The sequence below is a fragment of the Dermacentor albipictus genome, chromosome 5 (assembly GCF_038994185.2).
Source record: "Dermacentor albipictus isolate Rhodes 1998 colony chromosome 5, USDA_Dalb.pri_finalv2, whole genome shotgun sequence".
In the NCBI taxonomy this organism is placed as follows: Eukaryota; Metazoa; Arthropoda; class Arachnida; order Ixodida; family Ixodidae; genus Dermacentor; species Dermacentor albipictus.
The window spans coordinates 32833373-32852067 of NC_091825.1; the positions used below are offsets into that span (position 1 = coordinate 32833373).

At 45.0% G+C, this 18695-nt stretch overlaps 1 protein-coding gene across 1 annotated transcript in view; it reads right to left on the reverse strand.

Annotated features, from left to right (window-relative positions):
• The window catches only part of LOC135908079 (uncharacterized), an 83884-nt gene that overhangs the window by 39069 nt on the left and 26120 nt on the right, over window positions 1–18695 (reverse strand). The window contains exons 5-8 of the mRNA XM_065439821.1: window positions 17376–17657; window positions 14322–14416; window positions 8548–8633; window positions 1354–1599 (exon numbers count right to left, since the gene is read on the reverse strand). Of these exons, the coding sequence (XP_065295893.1) occupies window positions 1354–1599; window positions 8548–8633; window positions 14322–14416; window positions 17376–17657 (709 nt within the window). The remainder of the gene's footprint in view (window positions 1–1353; window positions 1600–8547; window positions 8634–14321; window positions 14417–17375; window positions 17658–18695) is intronic.

Consider the following 18695-nt stretch of genomic DNA (forward strand, 5'->3'; position numbering starts at 1 on the left):
CCACTCCGTTGTAAACTGTCTTGCGCTGATCCGTAGTGCTCGGCCAAGATGTGCTACAGGCGGCCTTCTTGGTGTGAACGGAAGTTTCTTTGCTGCCAATGGCAGCACATCCTAACCAAGCGAAGTATGCACCGTGAAGATAATCTGTAGAGCCCTCAGGTCATGAAAAAAGATCAGCAGATAAGCGTGCACAAGGAAGGAGACTGCTCAAGGCCGTAAAGGATACTCACTAGTGAACAGATGTGGATGTCGCATACCGACTCAAAACATTGTCACCGTCAGAGCTTGAATCTGCTTTACTGTCATCTTCAGAATCAGAACTCGAGTCCTCATCACTAAACTGAAGTGCGGGTGTAGCATAGTTTCGAGCAGGACGCTTTTCTCGCAACGCAGCTGCGCGGGACGACGCGATGGGAGCGACTTTCAATAACTGTGCAGTGACACCGGCAGCGCACCTTGCCATGATTTTATGAGAGAAGCGTTACCGAAACTGTTGGAAACTGGCTGCAAAAACCGAGTCCACATGTTGGACAGGTGGTGTTGGACAGAAAATACACTTTAGTGGAATAAAACGACTCAGACTCCAAACCAAGGCTCACTAGTGAACAGCTGGCGGCATTTCCGGTTAATTATCACCGCTCAGCTCTGCTGGACGGCAAAGGCGGCGACATAATTTAATTCGCGACTTGCTGGTAGTCATTTGATTTTAAAATTTTGATGCTAGCGTGGCGTAATCGTGAGCGGCATGCTTTCTTTCTCGAGCGGTGCAGAAGGTGACAGCCATGCTTATCACCACAACATATGCACATTAATTCACGAAAAGGTCCATGAAAAATGATGACATCGCTGGAGTGCGAAAACTTAAACTGATTCTGAAAGTGCAGTGCCTGTACAAACTACTGGATGGCCTTATATGGATAATAAACGGCTCCAATAATTCAAAATTGGCGATCTAAAGCATCGTTCACTGGTTATCGATTTGAATAGGCATGGTAACGAAAGAGTTAAAAAAATTTATTGCAGAGAGACGAAAGCTGTCCAGGCAGACCCGTCAGGAAACAGAATGGAGGACACGTCATGATGTGTATATTTCGGCAAGTTCGTATTACATGAAAGTAGATTTTTAGTGCAGAAAAGAAATAAACACACACTGGTCGAAGACGAAAACACAATTCTTTCTGTTAGTGTCTTGAAACTGTCCCTGCTTATTTATTTTCTGCCCCAAAAAATACTTTTCACTGAGGTCACTTTTTCTGCTCCCTCACTCCGTGCCACAGTGTAAATCACAATGGCCATGCCGAAAGCCCCGCCCCCGCCAATACCGCAGAACAAGCAACGTTATCGCACACATACCTGACGACTGGCCAGAATGTTCGCGCCTGCTGGCCAGTAGGTGCCCAAGCCAAGCCACCGACAGGTAGTGGCGCAAACTCTCCTCCTCATCACTGCGACGGATGTTGCGTGGCTGCGACAAGAAGCACTCGGCCAACTTCTGCAGCACGTGAGGCTGTAGTGTTGCGAGAAGGGGGTCCCAGCGGTCGGCAAGGACACGTGGAAGGCGGCAGGGAGAGCCATCCGTTGATGATGGCAAGGACAGCTCTGCAGCGGAAAAATACGAGACAGTTGCTGTGTGAAGAAGCTTTTGTGATACTAGGTCTATCTGACTGGCCTACACCAGTTCACGAAGTGCTGCACCCCACCATTTGTTTCAGCGGTGCAGCAATGGCACCCTCTAAACCCATGCAGTTATAATTCGAAGGGGGCAGAAAGGTGCAGGGCTGGCTCCCAGTTTTTTTGCACCCACCCTACTGAGAGTGACGGCTCACTGCAGGCGAGCCAGTGTGAAACAGCAGCCGAGTAGACGACACAGCACACGGCTGTAAGTGACACTGAAACACTGCTTCTGCGCGTCTTCTGTGTTCACGCAACGTGGGGTATGTTTATGTCGCCTGCGTACATTAGCCATAGCCCACAATTCAGCCATTCATGCTGATCAAATCAATGCTACTTCTGATAAAACAACACGTCTTCATCAACTGTCAGTGCTGGTGGTTTTCTGGCGTTTTTATTGCCCTGTAATAAAAGGGGTGAAAAAAAAACAAAAGCAAGAGCTCTCGCATGTTCGCCAGTGAAGGCACAAAAAGTGCTGTTGCAGATATGTTCTATGGCGCAGGCTGCTCTTGGAAATTTGCTGACTGATAGTCTGCAGCGTAATTGCAACTATTCATTAACCAAACACCACATAACCTGTGGTTCAGGCCACCTTAATCTGACATGAACCGCACACACATTAGGCGGACCTACATAGCATCAGCACCTCAGCTTTTGTTTTGAATGTCGCATTGTGCCTACACTGCTAAAGTCAACTTCTGAACTTGTGCGTCGCCGTTAACTGGTTCATAGTGGTGCAGGCGAATCAAACGGACCCACCATTGCAACAAAAAATCTGTGGACGTTAGTGGGGTCCAAACTGCACCGAGCTGTTTTGGGATGCTTTGAATAATGATAAGCTACTGCATGTAGCAGCCAAATCAAAGAAAGAAATAATACTGTATTTACTCGCATAATTATTGCACTTCTTTGTAAAAAAAATTGACGCTAATTCAGGGGTGCGACCATTACGCGGGCTAAATTTCTCGCGAAAAGAAACAGTTTCTTTTTTCATCCCGCAGCAAATGCGGGATGACAATGGGTCAACAAGCAGGCGGCTGGCGCTGTCAGTGGGGGACACCAAAACAAAATAGCGGCCAGTGGAGCAAGCCGAACGGGCCGAAAGCGATTATTTTTCTTCCCGTGAGTACATTACGCGCATTGAAACAGTTTCTTCCGTATCAGCAATGAATAATATTGTTATTATCGGCAAGTTTGCAACAATAACGTAGCCACGTCCACTTTGAGGGGACAGAAACAGAGATGGGCACGCTTAGCTGCCAGTGACATAGAAACACATGGCGGGTATGATGCAGAAACTGCGGCTTTTGTCTTCCCTGCTATCCTAATACAGCACGTTTCCACTAAGGGTAGACGAATATCTTAGCTGCGTTAAAAGCGTCAGCGTACAAATAGGGTACACTTCTGACATATCAGTATAAACATGGCCACTATCGTTGCTGCTTGCGATTTGTTTCATGCCCACAAGTGCAGACGAGAAGAACCAAAAGGTGCCCTTTATGTTGTTGTTGTTGGCCAAAACCATTATGAAGCCTACAAATAATAAAGCCAAGGCAAGTTTTTGCAGCTTTTTTTTTTTTTTCATGGAAGTGCGGAATGCAGTGCAAGGAATGAAATGGGGCATCTACTTAAGAATGTTGGGTTCGTGCAGACCGCTTGGCATGCCTTCAAGAGTCGTTCGCATAGCATTTGACTGATGGTAAGTGATCATTAGCTAGACTTCGCTAGATCACTAGCTAGACATTAGCTAGATTAGCAAGGTGCAATCATTCCACGGGAAAGAAAAAAAATAGAATTTTGATGACAAAATTCATGGGTGTGATCATTACGCAAGTGCAACCATTATGCGAGTAAATACAGTAAGAATTTATGCAGACCAATGCAGACTCTGCAATCAACGTAAAACAAAGCTTTTGCAATGCAGATAAATGCAATAAAACATAATGTGATGCAGACAAGTTTCTTTATTGTCATTCTGTCCAATATGCAATCTCATTCAATGTTTGTCAAATCACCACAGAGGTTACAACATTAAGAGGAAGCTTTAGCTCGAGGCTGACTCAGACTTGCCAATTCAAGTACAGTGCAACCTCAGTATAACAAAGTTACATCAGCCACGAAATTACCTTCATTAGAGTCAATATTCAATGTAAGAATTTAACGATATATCGGCAGAAAAGAAAACCGCAATTAGACCTGTGCAATAAATAAGGGGGGAGGCAAGCAGGTCTCGCAAAGGTCAGCATCTTGCCATGCAGATACGAGTCACAGAAACAACAATAAATTGTATACATGAGCTCTGGACTGCCACTATGTTTCACATTCTTGCTACCAGATCAAACTATACTGAAGCATGTTCAAATGAAAAATTTGGCTCATTATAATTGATACCATGTCAGATCCTGCATTATAGATTTTGTTATACAGTCCGTGCCTGTTACAACGGATCCAGATACAACATACTTTCGGATATGCCACACGATTCTTCTCATTAGTTTAGTCTGCCAATATTATGAATGCTACAAATTCTGCTTTTAACGGACCTGCATATAACAGACTATCGGACACAGTGGGCAAATTTTTGGGCAAATTTTGCTTAGATGGTCCAAACACAATGCACTTTGCTGCGGCCATGTGTGCACGTGGCAATATGCTGCACACAACTATTTCAGGCTGCTTGTGCAATTTGTGAAAACTCAACTTTTTCTTAACCCTTTCAGGGTCGATTCTTTTCGCTGTATGCGACTGCTCAGGACCAATTGTTTTTATTGCAGATTTAAATTTTTCAGGGGGATGTGTTTCGAAAAAAATCTTTTGCACTGGTATATATGTGCTGCTTATTCATGAATAACAACAATAAAAAAAGAGAGAAACTTATAAGAATTAAAAATTTGATGCATTGTTATACGCATAGTTCAAGGCTTAGAAAATGCGCACACGAGAATATTTCGAAAGTCTGAAATGTTCCTGCTCTTATACTAATATTTACATCCATAGCATAATCGTACTGCGTAGATGATGGACTCCAGAAAACTGTAATTGTGTGCCCATCAATAAAGCAAAAAGTGTGACAAACTTTCACTAATCTTCATCTTATCACCAACCAGAGCTGATTAGTACTTGCGAGTCTCCAAAGAGGAAAAAGAAACGCATGCACGGCAGCATCCTTCGTATGCACACCCCTGTGAGCTACAAACGAGCGAGCAACAGGCAATCACCCTATGAGCGATTTGTAACGAAATAGCTATCAATTTTGCGTGCACAAGAAGCCAAAACTGCCCACAGAACAAAACTCAATCTAACTGCTGCCCACCCACGCGCACGCCAATGCGTGAGCGGTAGTATATAGACACGTTGGAGCAAACATACTAGCTCTAAAGCAAACCATGCCACGAAAACGGAGAGAGGGAGGTGTGAGAAAAAAATTCCCTGTATTCCCGCTTGGCGGCAGCACATGCCAGGAAAGAAAAAAATTCGGAAATTGGCGCGCTTTTTAAACGTACAGACGGCACCGTAAATATACAGCAGCTACCATTTTGGACTTGTTCGCGGCACTGTATATTTACGTCATTGACCCTGAAAGGGTTAAGGAATGAATACACTAGCAGCAAGCTTTCCAGAATGGCTTGCCGTGCAATGCCCCACCAGTGTAGAGTTTTTGTGTCGACCACGCAAGTGGCCCACAGCAGTCAGCCCAGTGCCACGCAAGTGCCGACCACTTGGTCTAGCCAGCTTCGAGGCAAAATTGTAGCCCATGCGGCACTTCAAAAATAGCCACCGGCGATTGCAAAATGCACCGTTTTGAGCACGCTTTATTTCTCGCCACATCAATTTGCGATCAACAGAAGATGTGCTGCTATTCATGACATGCAAACCACGAGGTGCGTGATGTGGTCGAGCTGTCTTGCACGCAGCGCAGTGGCAGCCAGACGAGGGCTCCGAATTAAACTTGCCTCATACCACACCTCTTCCGATTTGACAGTAGTCATAATTTGTCGAGAGATAAAATTAAGGCATCAGCCACTGCTTTGTGTGAAAATCAAACTGTAGCCGTTTTTTTTTTTTTTTTTGTCATCGGCAGCTGCGACGTGTTTGGGTTGTGCCAGCCGCTGTTGTGCCAGCTGCTGTGCGATTATCATTGTGCGATTACCGCATAAACCCATTCATCCATAGTTACGTATTTTAGTTTCAATGTTTTCATCGTTTTTGCAATCGCCTATGACTTTGACAGTGGCATTTGTCAAGTTCTGCCATCTCACAACATACCGTTCCTTTAGTTTTGGACAGAAAGGACTTTGGATAGAACAGACTTTTCTTGCTTCATTATCACGGTCCATTGCAACGAGCATTGACAGTAGCAGGAGAGTGATCAAGCAAATTTTAGATTTACTTCTTTATATTCGATAATTCATCTTCATTATACTGAGGTGTGACTGTACATGTAAAATGCAGAAATGCTTTCATAAGACAACCGCTGAACCCACTTGAATAAAATTTATTGCATTCAAGTGAAGGATGATAAACTCTAGCAACTGTAGGCAAGAAATTTTGATTGAGGGCATCATACGTTTTACACAAAATGTTGAAGATCAACAAGCTTTGAAAAAGTTGAAGAGCGAAGTTTACACATCCATAACTCCGCACCAGAAATACATATCACAGTTCTGTAAGCTGAATCTACTGAAGCATCTAAAGCAGACAGATTTGATACATGAGTTTACATCTGACATGGAATTGTTAAGTGTTTGCAAGGTTATTGCAGAAATTATTAGTATACTTTGGAGACATAAAGCATAAACCACTTCTAACATAAGTTGCCAGGGTCGAAAATATCTGCATGATAAGTGGTACCACAATATAACCAAAACAACATTTTTGAAAGGCATGCATGTGGAAAACATGTAGACCAGGCCTGAGAATCGAAGCGTACAACTGGAACATGCCCTTCTTCCAAGTTCCGTACAGCCACTGCAAAGCCTTTCATTGACTCTGCACCAAACCGCAACTTTGGCTGCCGACCCACGATGAGAGCGCTGGTTAGGCCCAGCAGGCGGGGACGTTGGGCGACATGCCATCATGGAAAGCTTGCCCTTGTTCGTACTAGCATAGACGAATACATGCTGATCTGGCGCAAGATCACGCACACAGGCTGCACTAACGGCAGTGCACGTGAAACGGGGTTCACGGGAGCCTAGATGGAAACTACCGTGAATGCTTATATAGCGAAAGTCAGCACATCCGCTCACTGGTCAGAACAGCGAAAGCTCCATGTTTAGTTTGTGGAACACAATTTAAATCGACAGCGCTGCAGAGTTAAGGTCGCACGAGCAATATCTGTGCTTCACAATGATGCGCATCGCAATGGGTGAACGTGAAACACACTCACGGCCTCAACCGATTTTTGTGTTGTGCCAGAATTTTGTAAAAATGAAATTTGTTTTTGTGGCCTGCCCGATAATTGAGACATTTTTGCGACTCCATCTGTGTCCGAAAGAAATCAGTTGATGACTGTATATACTTTCCGCACACAAAAGTGAAGAGCCAAACGGCGACAACGTTCACGTGTTAGATGTGGACCGTGCACGGCCGATAACGACCGGAGCAAATGGCCTCTCCATCACCTAGACAACCCCGATCGCCTGTTTGTTGGCTTGCTGTCCCCTCGTCCTCCTTCGCATCACCCTTGTCCTTGTTGCATTCCCCTCGGCCGATGCACCTTGTTGAGAAGTGCGCTCGCTGCCTCGCTTGTCCGTGGGACTTTCCAGCAACCGCGTATTGACTAGTATTTCATCTTGCACAGCTGTACTACAAGTGCTGCACATATACACTAATTTCAATGGAAACATAGGCGGGGGACAGCGTTGACTATTATTCAACTGTTCCATTCTTTAACGTGAAGAAACTGGTGTGCCTCCCGATGCTCTCACACATGCTTTACGGCATGACGCACACTGCTATTTCACAAGACAGCAGCAGCAGCAGCCACTGTCATTAAAGGCAGGAAAGGTTCACAAAGAAGACTTCTCCTTAAAAAAAAAAGTATGTTCAGCTCAGCATTGCAGCATTGACATTGGCTGTGGTGGTCAAACTGGTTTGGATGCAATACATCATAAAATATTGTTCTGCATTGGTTGTTGCACCTTGGTGCAGCACAAAAAAGGGAGAGGACTGTATCACAGCACGGGCAGGACAACTGTCTGTTCAATTCATGACATTTGCCACAAAGCAAGGCATACGAGTTAAAAGAAATCGTTGAAAAACAATAAAATAATGCATGCCTGTACACTGTGGATACTGCAACAATCTCTCATAAATCAATTCCCGTGCACACACACTCGGAGACTCATAAACTCAACCTTATCGGGCAACTGCTATTGCCGGCAAGAATGACTTCTAGCAATTGTTGCGGGACATTCGTTACGAAGACACTGAAGAAAAGCATTAGGTTGAGTTAGACGGATACATTATTTGTCTAAATGTCTATCACTGTCTTATGTGTGCCAGTGCATCACTTTATTCCACAGAGAATTGCCGCCAAAGGTCCCTTGCCAGTACTCGATTTGAACCCACTTGCGCCAATATGGACAAGTTCATGTAATCTCCACCTGGCACCACCTCTATGGTGCTGTCTCTGTGAAACGGTCACTGCGGACATCACACGAGAGGTACCAGTCTACAACAGGCAGCGCCATTACATTTTATTATTTTCACCATTTCACTGCTAACAAGGGCTCTGCTCTCGCTACAAATGACGAATTCCTTATTATGGAAGCCTAACCTTTCAATCTAATACGGCTCAATGTTTTCCTTCAGTGCGCCTTCAAGTGCCTCCGCCTAAACACAAGACCAACAGCTTCAGCGTAAAGCTCCACTCACTCAGATTGGGACACAACTCCTCCAGGGATTCCCTCGACGGCAGCAGGTAGTCTCCACCCGTGATAAGCATGTCCACAACGAGGTCACTGGCACCATGCAAGGTGACACAAGTGGGGGTAAGCAACCAATGGGATGCATTCGAAGGGGTGAAGAAAATTCCACAGTAAATACCATTGTTGCCAAATATATTGAACTTGGAGGGGATTGCAAAGTAGTTCAACATATCGATAATTCAAAACATAATATGTGCCTATCCGAAGCTTATCTAAGAACTCTGCAGACGTTGGACAGTTTTCAGATATTATCAAAAGTGGGAACTTGCCGATTCGTTTGTCCTAGGCCATGTTGAATAAACAATGGTCTGGTACTTATTTTCTATTTTATATGCAAATGTCAGAAGTCACTCATGCTGTGGAATGGTCTTCGTTAGACTAATCGAAACGCTAACCATAAAAGCCTACGTCACTGGGTGACAATGCGGTCCGCATGCCGAAATGCATGTTGCATGGTAATTCGAATAACGTAGAAAAGAAAGCAGTTTGGAAGCAAACCAGCCTGTACGATTGTGCTGCCATCATTGTTACAAAAAAAAAATTAAATTATAGGGTTTTACATGCCAAAACCACTTTCTGATTATGAGGCACGCCGTAGTGGAGGACTCCGAAAATTTGGACCACCTGGGGTTCTTTAACGTGCACCTAATCTAAGTACCCGTAATGCAAATGGCAGGTGAATGCGCTCCGCAAGTTCGTTATAATACACCGCTGAAATGGCCGATTGACATAAATCAGCAACCAGCCAACCACGCAAGAGCTGTTAGATGCGAAATAGGCTTCCAGCTTGCAGCACGTGAGAAAATTGGTGTATAACCTCTTTCAAAGCGCTCTTCAATTTGTGCGAGCACACTCCGCAGGCGCATGCCCAAGTGATAAAAGTGAAAATGCCCGCTGTATTTAGCTGACAACAAATAAAAGCTTTACTCCTGAAATAGGCGCCCATGCAATCTCGCCATAGTTTATTCAAAGTCAGATACACTGTACAACAAGCTTGCTGCCATTGAGAGGCGACATTTAGTAACGGTTTCTTTGCAACATCTGAAGGTGTGCACGCTGTGGTCCATGGTGACTGACATTCTTAGCCTACTTCGTCCCCTATACGCTGCCAGATTTTGCACTAATCGGTGTGGAATAATCAATATAGACTGAAACCTTGATAATTTCATCTCAGTTTATTTGAACATTGCATTGATTCACAGAACTTGTGCAGTCCCATAATTAGCAATGTAAATTGTAGTGGCTAATTTGAAAAGCATGCGTGCATCCCCCTCAGTAATTCATAATTTCTGGTCGTGGCCTCCGAGAGGGGCATGCCGCGATGTGCTTCCGGCTCCTGCAATTACTACTATGTTTTAATGTTCGTTGGTTCTGGTACCTGCTGTACTGTAAACCTCGAACTCTAATATCTCAATTTATCAGTTAAGTCAACATTTTCTTCTATCAATGGTTTCAACCTACGTACTTATCACCTCTTAACTCAATATCTCTGCAATGGGACAGCATCGTTTGCATGTGCTTTTTGCCCGGCGGCTGGTCGCTAGCAGAGTGAGACGCCGCACTGGGTGGTGCGCCCCGCTTATCTTGGCTGCTCGCTGCAACTTTTTGTAGCCTCACGCGGGAGTAGTGATCTGGGAGTTGGTCTCTCTCTATTTTTCTCCCTCTAATTTAGGATTCTGTCAGTGAAATCAATGTGGTCACTGCATAATAATCATAACCTTGGGCAAGATGATCAACACATCTGAGGAGGCACGATCAGCCTATGCTCTGCGCCCAAATGAAGCCATCATGCGAGCCCGCATCATTTTGGCAAGATTGTGGCTTGATAAGGATGCTCTCGCTTCACGCTTGTGCGATGGCAAAGCGTAGATTCCGCGTCACTCGTGGGCTTCTGCCAAAGGTGTTCTTCCAATAGCTCCAGTTTTGGAAGCTAAATTGTTTGGAATTCATTAGGATGGAGAAAGTAGCAGTGTCAGCTTTTTGGATGTCTGAAAACAGTTATGCTCGGATGACCAGCTTCAAGATATCATTAGGATCAATCGTCTTGACTCTGCGCCAAGCATGCTGCCTTGGCACAATACCAGTAATCCCGTTGCCCATAGACACTGACGTCTCTAATGCAAATGCATGCAAAAGTGACCGAAATATCACTAGCGGTCTATGCACGACCAGAGGGCTTGTATTTTTATGATTTTGCTTACTTCGAAACTCTGCTTATCTTTAATTATTTTCCAGCTTTTACTGCTTGAGGGAGTCAATGGAAGCTTACTTTACATGGATTCATGGACATGAAATCCGACTCTGATGAGAGAGCTGTCACTGGGTCTGCAATTCAGACACTGCCAATTGAGCAAGTGCTAGTTTCCACAATGTGGGTGCTGATAAGTCGCGCATCTGTGCGAAGTGCCTACAATGTATGGTGGTGAGTGTTAATTTTATGTGTTTCTTCCCGCTACAAAGAGGCAACTCAGGACATCATCATCATCAACAAACGTAGTGCTTAAGCTTTTTCACGTGTAACGCGCGTGTTCCCACATTTTCTCCATTGCTGGTACGTTGTGTGCGTACAATTGAAATGATTCCCAACTGCCTGAAGAATCTAGGCCATGTGCATGTTTCCACCCGGGTACAAAGACGGCGACGGGAGTGATGGACTGGACCGACTAGGCTTTGCTAACTTCTTGAACGTAGAAGCAGACGAGCAGACATCGTTCACCAACGTGGCAGTGACGATTGAAGGGACCCTGAAAGGCTTTTGACGCTTTTCTACAAACGTACTGAGTCGTTAGAGTAGGTCCTTCTGATCATTAATTGACACATCTAAGTGCTCTGCGTAAAGCGTGTAATTTAATATAAGGTTTTAAAAATGCACATCGCTGCCGATCGCAGCGCGCTGCTCGGTGGAATTTTAAGCCACTCCTACCCATATGACCGAAATCACCCATATGACGTCAGTGGGGCGAGCTATCCGATTGGCTGACCAGGGCGCGTGATCGATAATTTTTCCAACTTTATGGTAAACAAGTGATCTTCATAATAGTTGGAATGTTAGTTAATTTATTTTTATAAAGAGAAAGTAGCAGAAAGAGAATGCACAAGAACAATTTTTCAGTACACTTAAGCACTTCCGGCACACAGCAAGTGTCGTCTGCTTGCGTTACAACGTACTCCATTTTGACGAGAGCTCCGCGGTCAGAGTTGGTCTCAGTCTTTTCGCAAGCACTATGATTCGACTTTGTTGCCTTGTGGACTGCAAACGTAGCGACTGGCAATATGTCAAGCTGCGACATCGTGTCCCTCTGCAGGGCAGCGTACGAGCGAACTGGCTGCTGCGCATCGGACTGCCGCTATCGGATCGGCCCCAGGATTTGCACGTTTGTGGCCGTCACTTTACACCGGAAGATTACTAACGCACTAGCGTTTCGCGAGTCCCGTATTAGGGCAACCGTAAGCGCAAGGGGACAGGGTCTGGCCGCTTGACTGTGCCGTAACGGGATGAGCCGAGATGAGCAGAAGGGCAAAGGTGAATGGTCTGCACGGTGCAGCCACCTGGTGGCATAAAGCTCAACCATACACAGCAACGAAGCGTATTTTTTGCTGCTGGTGCGTATTTTTCGCAGGAGTGTAATCATCAACACGTTGTTTTTATAAATGTTTAAAATGTTTTACACTTGGTTAGAGCAATATTAGCGCTTTGTTTGGCTGGTTAAGCGCCGCGCCAAGAAGTGTCTGGACCAAGCAGACCGATAAGGCCGCTCACGTACGTCTGCGCCAAAGTTCCATCATCAGCTTGAGTTTATGCCTCCAGTCATTTGCCGATATGACCAGCTTGCCAGTGGCTAACGGAATACCAGACACGTTCGGCGCTACGACAGAATGCTCGCAACGCAAGCTGCTTCGATAGCTCTCGCTTGGGGTCGACAGCCAAGCGGCTAGCGGAGAGGTTTCGCGCGGGCGGGGGCGGGCTTCAAAACAACCGGAAGTGGACGATGTGACGTCGCATCGTGACGCAGGACCAGTGAAGGCGGAGCTTAGCCCCGCTCGCTCGGCGAACGAGTTGAGGAGGAAAAGCATGGCTGGGGAGGAGGGTAACTTCTAATCGCTTGTAGCTCCATTAATACGTAACGCTTCACTTAAATTGTGGTGCGAATGTTCTACTTAAGCTGTACCCTACGCGTCTACAAAATTTGTCCGAACTGTTTCAGGGGCCCTTTAAGTCCCTGAACGTCATCTGCAGCTTTGTCTAGTCTTGCGGTGTTGACTGCAAGAAGCTGTGAATGATTAGCGGGCTATAGATGATGATGATGTGTGCTGTTCAATGGCGCAAGGGTCAGGTCTGGCTGAAGAGCGCCAAGCAAATGATTATGAACTTTCAATGAAACAATGAAGTGCAAAGCATAGATGAAGCACGGCTGTATACGGGTTTAAAAAATAGTCGCTGTAGGGTGCGTAAAATATAAACATATTCAAATTATGAAAATGACCTGTGAAGTGTCCAGCGGACTTTTTTTGTAAAACATACACTTTGAAAGGATAGTATACTAAAATGTGTACGTTGGATGCGAGAAGGCACGTGCCATCTAAATGCTACTATTGCAGCAATAGCCTCTGTTGAGAGGCCATGCTATGGATTCATTGGGCTTATAACTTGCAGTGAATCAGCGTCATGAAAATAGTTTGTAAGTGATTTAAAGCTGAAAAATTAGCCCACATGAAGGAACATTGCTGGAGGAAGCGGAATATTTCGTTGGTGAGCTAGAGGAAAGTGCTTTTTTTCTTTCAGCTTCTGATTCACGGCATTTAAGACCCTTGGTTCAGTGAACTATTGTATCAAGCAATACCGCATCGACGATTAGCGGCATAAATAGCATCAACAATTAGTAACAATACAACTAGTTCTGCTACGTGCATAATAAACGTAACATGCTTGTGTAGCGAAGATTTTCCCTTCTTTTCCTGGGCTTTTTCTTTTCTTTTTTGGGGAAATAATTAAAAATTCCACTTAAAAGGAAACTTTAGCTCGGGAAATGCTAATCACTGCACTGATTCTGACGTGGTTAGCTGCATTTAAATGAAGAAGTTAAAATTTTATAACAATTGGAAGCAGATTAAAAACTTGAGCTGTCAATTTTATCACAAAAGTTGTTGAAAATTGCAAAACTATAGAAAGCTAACTAATCAGTTTTACAACTCTAACTTGGCAATAAAGAACTATATTGCAATTCTTTAAGCTGCACAATATATATCTACATACATCTAGACTTCTAAAACAGACAAAATTGATGTACTATACACCACCCTGAAATATACCACTAACTTGTGAATTGGACTTCTGCAATATCCTCATAAACATTGTAAAAATTTACCGTAAACTGCCAATTCACATACATAAAATTTGCCCGGTTCATATGCAATAACAGATGCAGTTTAGAACTGTGATATCTGTTTCTGGCGTAGCTTCACGGGTTTGTAAGCTTTGTGCTTCAATTTTTTGTTAAACTAACTTTTTGCAAAACATTTCGGACCCTAAATCAAAATCCTGAGTTTAGACTTCTCTCTCAAACGCAACAAATTTCCTTTCAATGGGTCCATCGATCATCTCAAAAGCATTTCTGTGCTGTACGTGTGTATTTGTGTGTACGTGTGTACGTGTGAATAAGGAAATCGGCATCGGCCCCGAGCGAAAGCTTCCTCTTAAGTGCACAATGCAGCCACACCCACCTGTCCTCTTCAGCAAACGCAGCAATCTGGTCGAGGCACGCCTGCCTCTTCTTCTGCAGCTCGTCCATTTCGCGTCTCGGGCACTTGCGTCTCCGCTGCACAGAGCACGGCACACAAGCAAGCAGTGTTGGCATCTGCAGCAGCGTCGTGCTGGCTGTCGGCGGTCGACAGGGAAGATTGCAAGTCTGGTTTGTTCTAGCCATATCTGGCATGCAAAAAGCAAGACTGTCACTACATGGAGATTTCTGTATGTATTAAAGAATGCCAGAAAACGGTATTATGCTATGCCTAAATACTCCTGAAAATCTGAGCCCAGAGTCTCTAGGACATGTTTTATAGGTGTTGAGCTCATTTAAAGGCTTTGTCTCTAGGGCACCCACATACTCATTGGTGTACAGGTAGGCAACACAAGAATTTCTGTATGTTCTGTTTTTTTACACAGCTCCAGAGGTGAACCAACACAAACCTGCCAAACTTTCAATTTTGCTATGTAGCTAGGAGCCTTGGGGTGCTGATGTAGAATTTTAAGTAAACTTTTGTTGTCGCTGGCAAAGACTGTCAAGAACTTAACTTTATGATATTGCTGTACTGACTGCATTAAACCGCTTTTACCTTCAACTTTCCAAAATTCCTGCGCTTTTTCTGTATATTCCTGCGCACTTGCAAGTAGATTGGCTATACACCAGATTTCTTTACTGGTGCCTCTGGCAGAAGCAAAACAAAAGAAACCACATCAATGATAGGCTGGTGGTGCCATCTGTTGCTGAGAATGATACCACCATGCTTATGCACAATGGCACAACACTGGTGTTGGGCAGGTAGAAAAAGCTTGGTGCTGTGATGGAAAGTTCACAGTGGCAATACTCCAGTGCAAACATGGTGGTAGAGCTTCAAGCAATGACAATTAGAGCGAAGTAACAAGAAAATACAACCAGCAGTATTTTAATGCCAATAATTCCATTCTTACAAGGCTAATTCTAAAACTTTTAGAAAACCTTCAAGAGGCGATGCCCTTTGATACTAAGTATATTTCAGATCTTTCACCTAAGGCATTGCAGGGCCCTTTTTAATGAGCAGGCCTTGAAATGAGTCTTGAAATGCTGACCGTTGAAAAAGAAGGTCACTTTCCTGTCCTATTGCTTTCAATATTAATCTTTGACAAGCAATATTAAAAAACTTGCCGTCTTGCGTTAACCCTTTGAAGGTCATTATTTAAAAAAAATTCTGGCACTGAAAGCTTTCTTCCAATATATGGACGATTGCTTCTGCATCTTGACAGCCTGAACGCCCGAAAATACAGTTCTCTGTGAAACTTCAGACAATTTGCTGCCTTTCCTGGATGCACTGGTTTGCCAGGGCACTCTCACCTTCTCAGTTTACAGGAAGCCTACACATACGGGTTGTTATCCTAAGTTCATTTCTTGCCATCCGGTCAGCCACAAGACGTCTATAGCATTGTCCTTGATAACACGTCATACGCATCTGTTCAGATGGCAATGCAATAAAAAAATTAATTGACAATCCACTGCGAACTAACCGGTAACAGCTACCGCAGTCATGTTATAAAACTGAGAAGACCCTATTAGGGCCCAGAACAGAGAACAAAACACGTCGGGCTTGCACAGCCATCCCTTGCTAAAGGAATCCGAAGCACTATCGCTTGTATTTTCAAAATATGACATGTGCATTGCCCACGTCCCAACTAGCAAGCTCTGAAATTAGCTCAATGTGAAAGATACATTGCTGATTGAAACATCGCCAGGAATCATTTACGAGATTCGACGCACTGATTGCCATCAAGTTTATAGTGCTGAAACAGGAAATTCTCAAGACGACTCAAGGACTACAAACGTGGCATTAAATATAACAGTCGCACAATGAATTCCATGACTATATGTGCTGTAAGGATTGGAATCGGGCATGAATTAGATGGTAGCTGGCCCATGCTGCCGTCCAACTCATCCATGCTGAGGACATTGTTGAAGTAAGACTTGTTCCCATCGAGAACGAGGAATATGGGTTTATTTACAGTGGCTACATAAGGACGTTGCAGTTCATCAGTCTAGCATGACAGCGAGAGAAAGCATGCTGAAGAGCCGCGCAACAGCTCCTTAAATACACTCTGTCCTCCCTAGATCCCTCGGTGAGGGGAAACATTAAACCGGAGTCATCGTAGCTAAGCCACCTATGAGCGGGAGGGCTTACACACACACTCCCACACAGGTTTCACTGCCCCCCCCCCCCCCTTCCCCCCGAGGTGAGTGGGTTCTCGCAGACAGGTACTTGACCCGAGCAGGCGCCTCTTAATCCCCAAGCTGACCTCACACAGTGGCAGCTGTGGCTGTCCGTTGTCTGGCGTCTTCAACGCTGCGCGAGACGGCACCGCAAAGCATCTCGTTCCAGGAATTCCCTTGCTCAGACCGAACTGTGAAGGCGTTGGCGATTCCACTAACAATACTTCGTCCGCCAACCGCGTTTAGTCATAGCGGCGCCGAGGGGGTGTTGATGCTGCACACCGTCAGCCCTACAAAACAAGTCGCCGCGGCAGGTGGGGAAGGCTTCCATGGTCGCTTCAGGGAAGCTCGCCACCTTTGCAGCTGCGGCTGGCTGGCAAAATTTTGTATGTCGGCTCCCTTGCAGGCTGTTCGTAACAGTGCCTAGAAACATAACGACGAGATTGACTGGAAAAATGTCACCATTGCAGCAAAGGAAAATAATGAATCAACTTGGCAGTTACTGGAATCACTGATTATTCAGTCAACGCCAACTAGAATGAACTGGACGGTAGGAAATGTGCTATCAATTTGCGTACAATCATTATGTCATGTGTTGCGTAGATAACGTTAGCATGCCCTACTCTGTGATCAAGGAACATGAATGCAGTTCCAAAACATCAAATCCTTCTTCAGACTTGGTCAGTGACCGATTCACTTCAACTCATGCCTGACCAGACACACTTTCATCGAATCCCTAGTTAGGCATGTGCTGGCAGCGCCACCACATCTACCTGACATCGAGTTCCACAGCAAGAGTACCCGCAGCCCAACAGCTTGCCTTGATGGACACCAACAGCCAGCTGTCGAGTGTCTGCCGCACTTGGGCCGGGCTGCAGCACGCGGGCTCGCCATCGTCATCGTTGCTGCTCGTCTGGCGGAGTGCAGCCGCAGCCACCTCGGTGGCCACCAGGGTGTCCCTCTGCGGTTCCCAGTGGTGAAGCCGCAGCCACTCCAGCAGCAGGGCCGCCGCCGAGCGTAGAACACCAAGGGACGCAGCACCACACACGGAACCATGCGCCGATGCATGCCGCAGCTCCAGTATCCAGTCTGGGATGCCCAGCTGCAAAGATTGGTTGACCGATTGTTTCATTCGTGGTTTTGCAATGTCTAAGGCAGCACTGCAGCTATGAGATACACTGTAGTGGGAGTATGTCATACCGTGAACAAAACAACCTGAAAGTTTTAACTTAAAGATGTGCAATGACATGACGAAAAAATCCCTCTTATGTCACTTACTAATCCTCTTAATTTGCTTATTTATCCTTTTAATTCGCTTAGTATACTTCGCTTAATCACTCTTAATTCCTAAGGTCGAGGGTTCAACTCCCACCCAAGGTTGTGTGTTCGTGTGCCTTAATTAACTCTATCTTGATTACCTGTGGCTTAACTAACTTTGCCTTAACTACCACCGAAGGTATAAGGTTCGACTGCCACCAAAGCCCAAGGGTTCGACTCTGACCTAAGGTTGTGGTTTCAACTCCCACTGAAGGTTGCGAGTTCAAGTGACTTAACCCTATCTTAATTAACTGTGCCTGAATTAACTTTGCCTTCATTAACACCAAAGGTCAGAGGTCAACTCCCACAAATGGTTGTGGTTCTACTTCGACCAAAGGTCATAGGTTCGTAGCCTTTTTGTACCTTTCACGTCATTGACGTGTTTTCACTCAAGGTCAACAGACTAATGAGACATATAAGGTTTTCGCCTTAATAAAGCACGAATTCGAGTAACTGCCCTAGCAACTGTCCATACTAGCAACCTGCTGCAGGTACCTTGATCATGGCGTAGCACGTCATGCAACTGAATCAGTTGTACCTGCTAAAATACTGTCCTGTTTGCAATAATATTTGGGAATCAAATGTGAAGGTGCATGACCTTTGACAACCCATTGAATACCTTTTGCAGTTATCTGCTTAAGCTATGCTTCATGGTTAGAAAAGCACCAAGGGTCAAAAATGACTGAAGAATATAGGACGACTGCTCCGTCGTCTCTGTCCCTTCATGCTTTCACAAGTATGAGCACAGATCAATTTTCCCAGTTTGCCATTTTGCTTGTACAGGATATGGTACGATGCACTGTCCTGCCGTGACAGGTCTTGT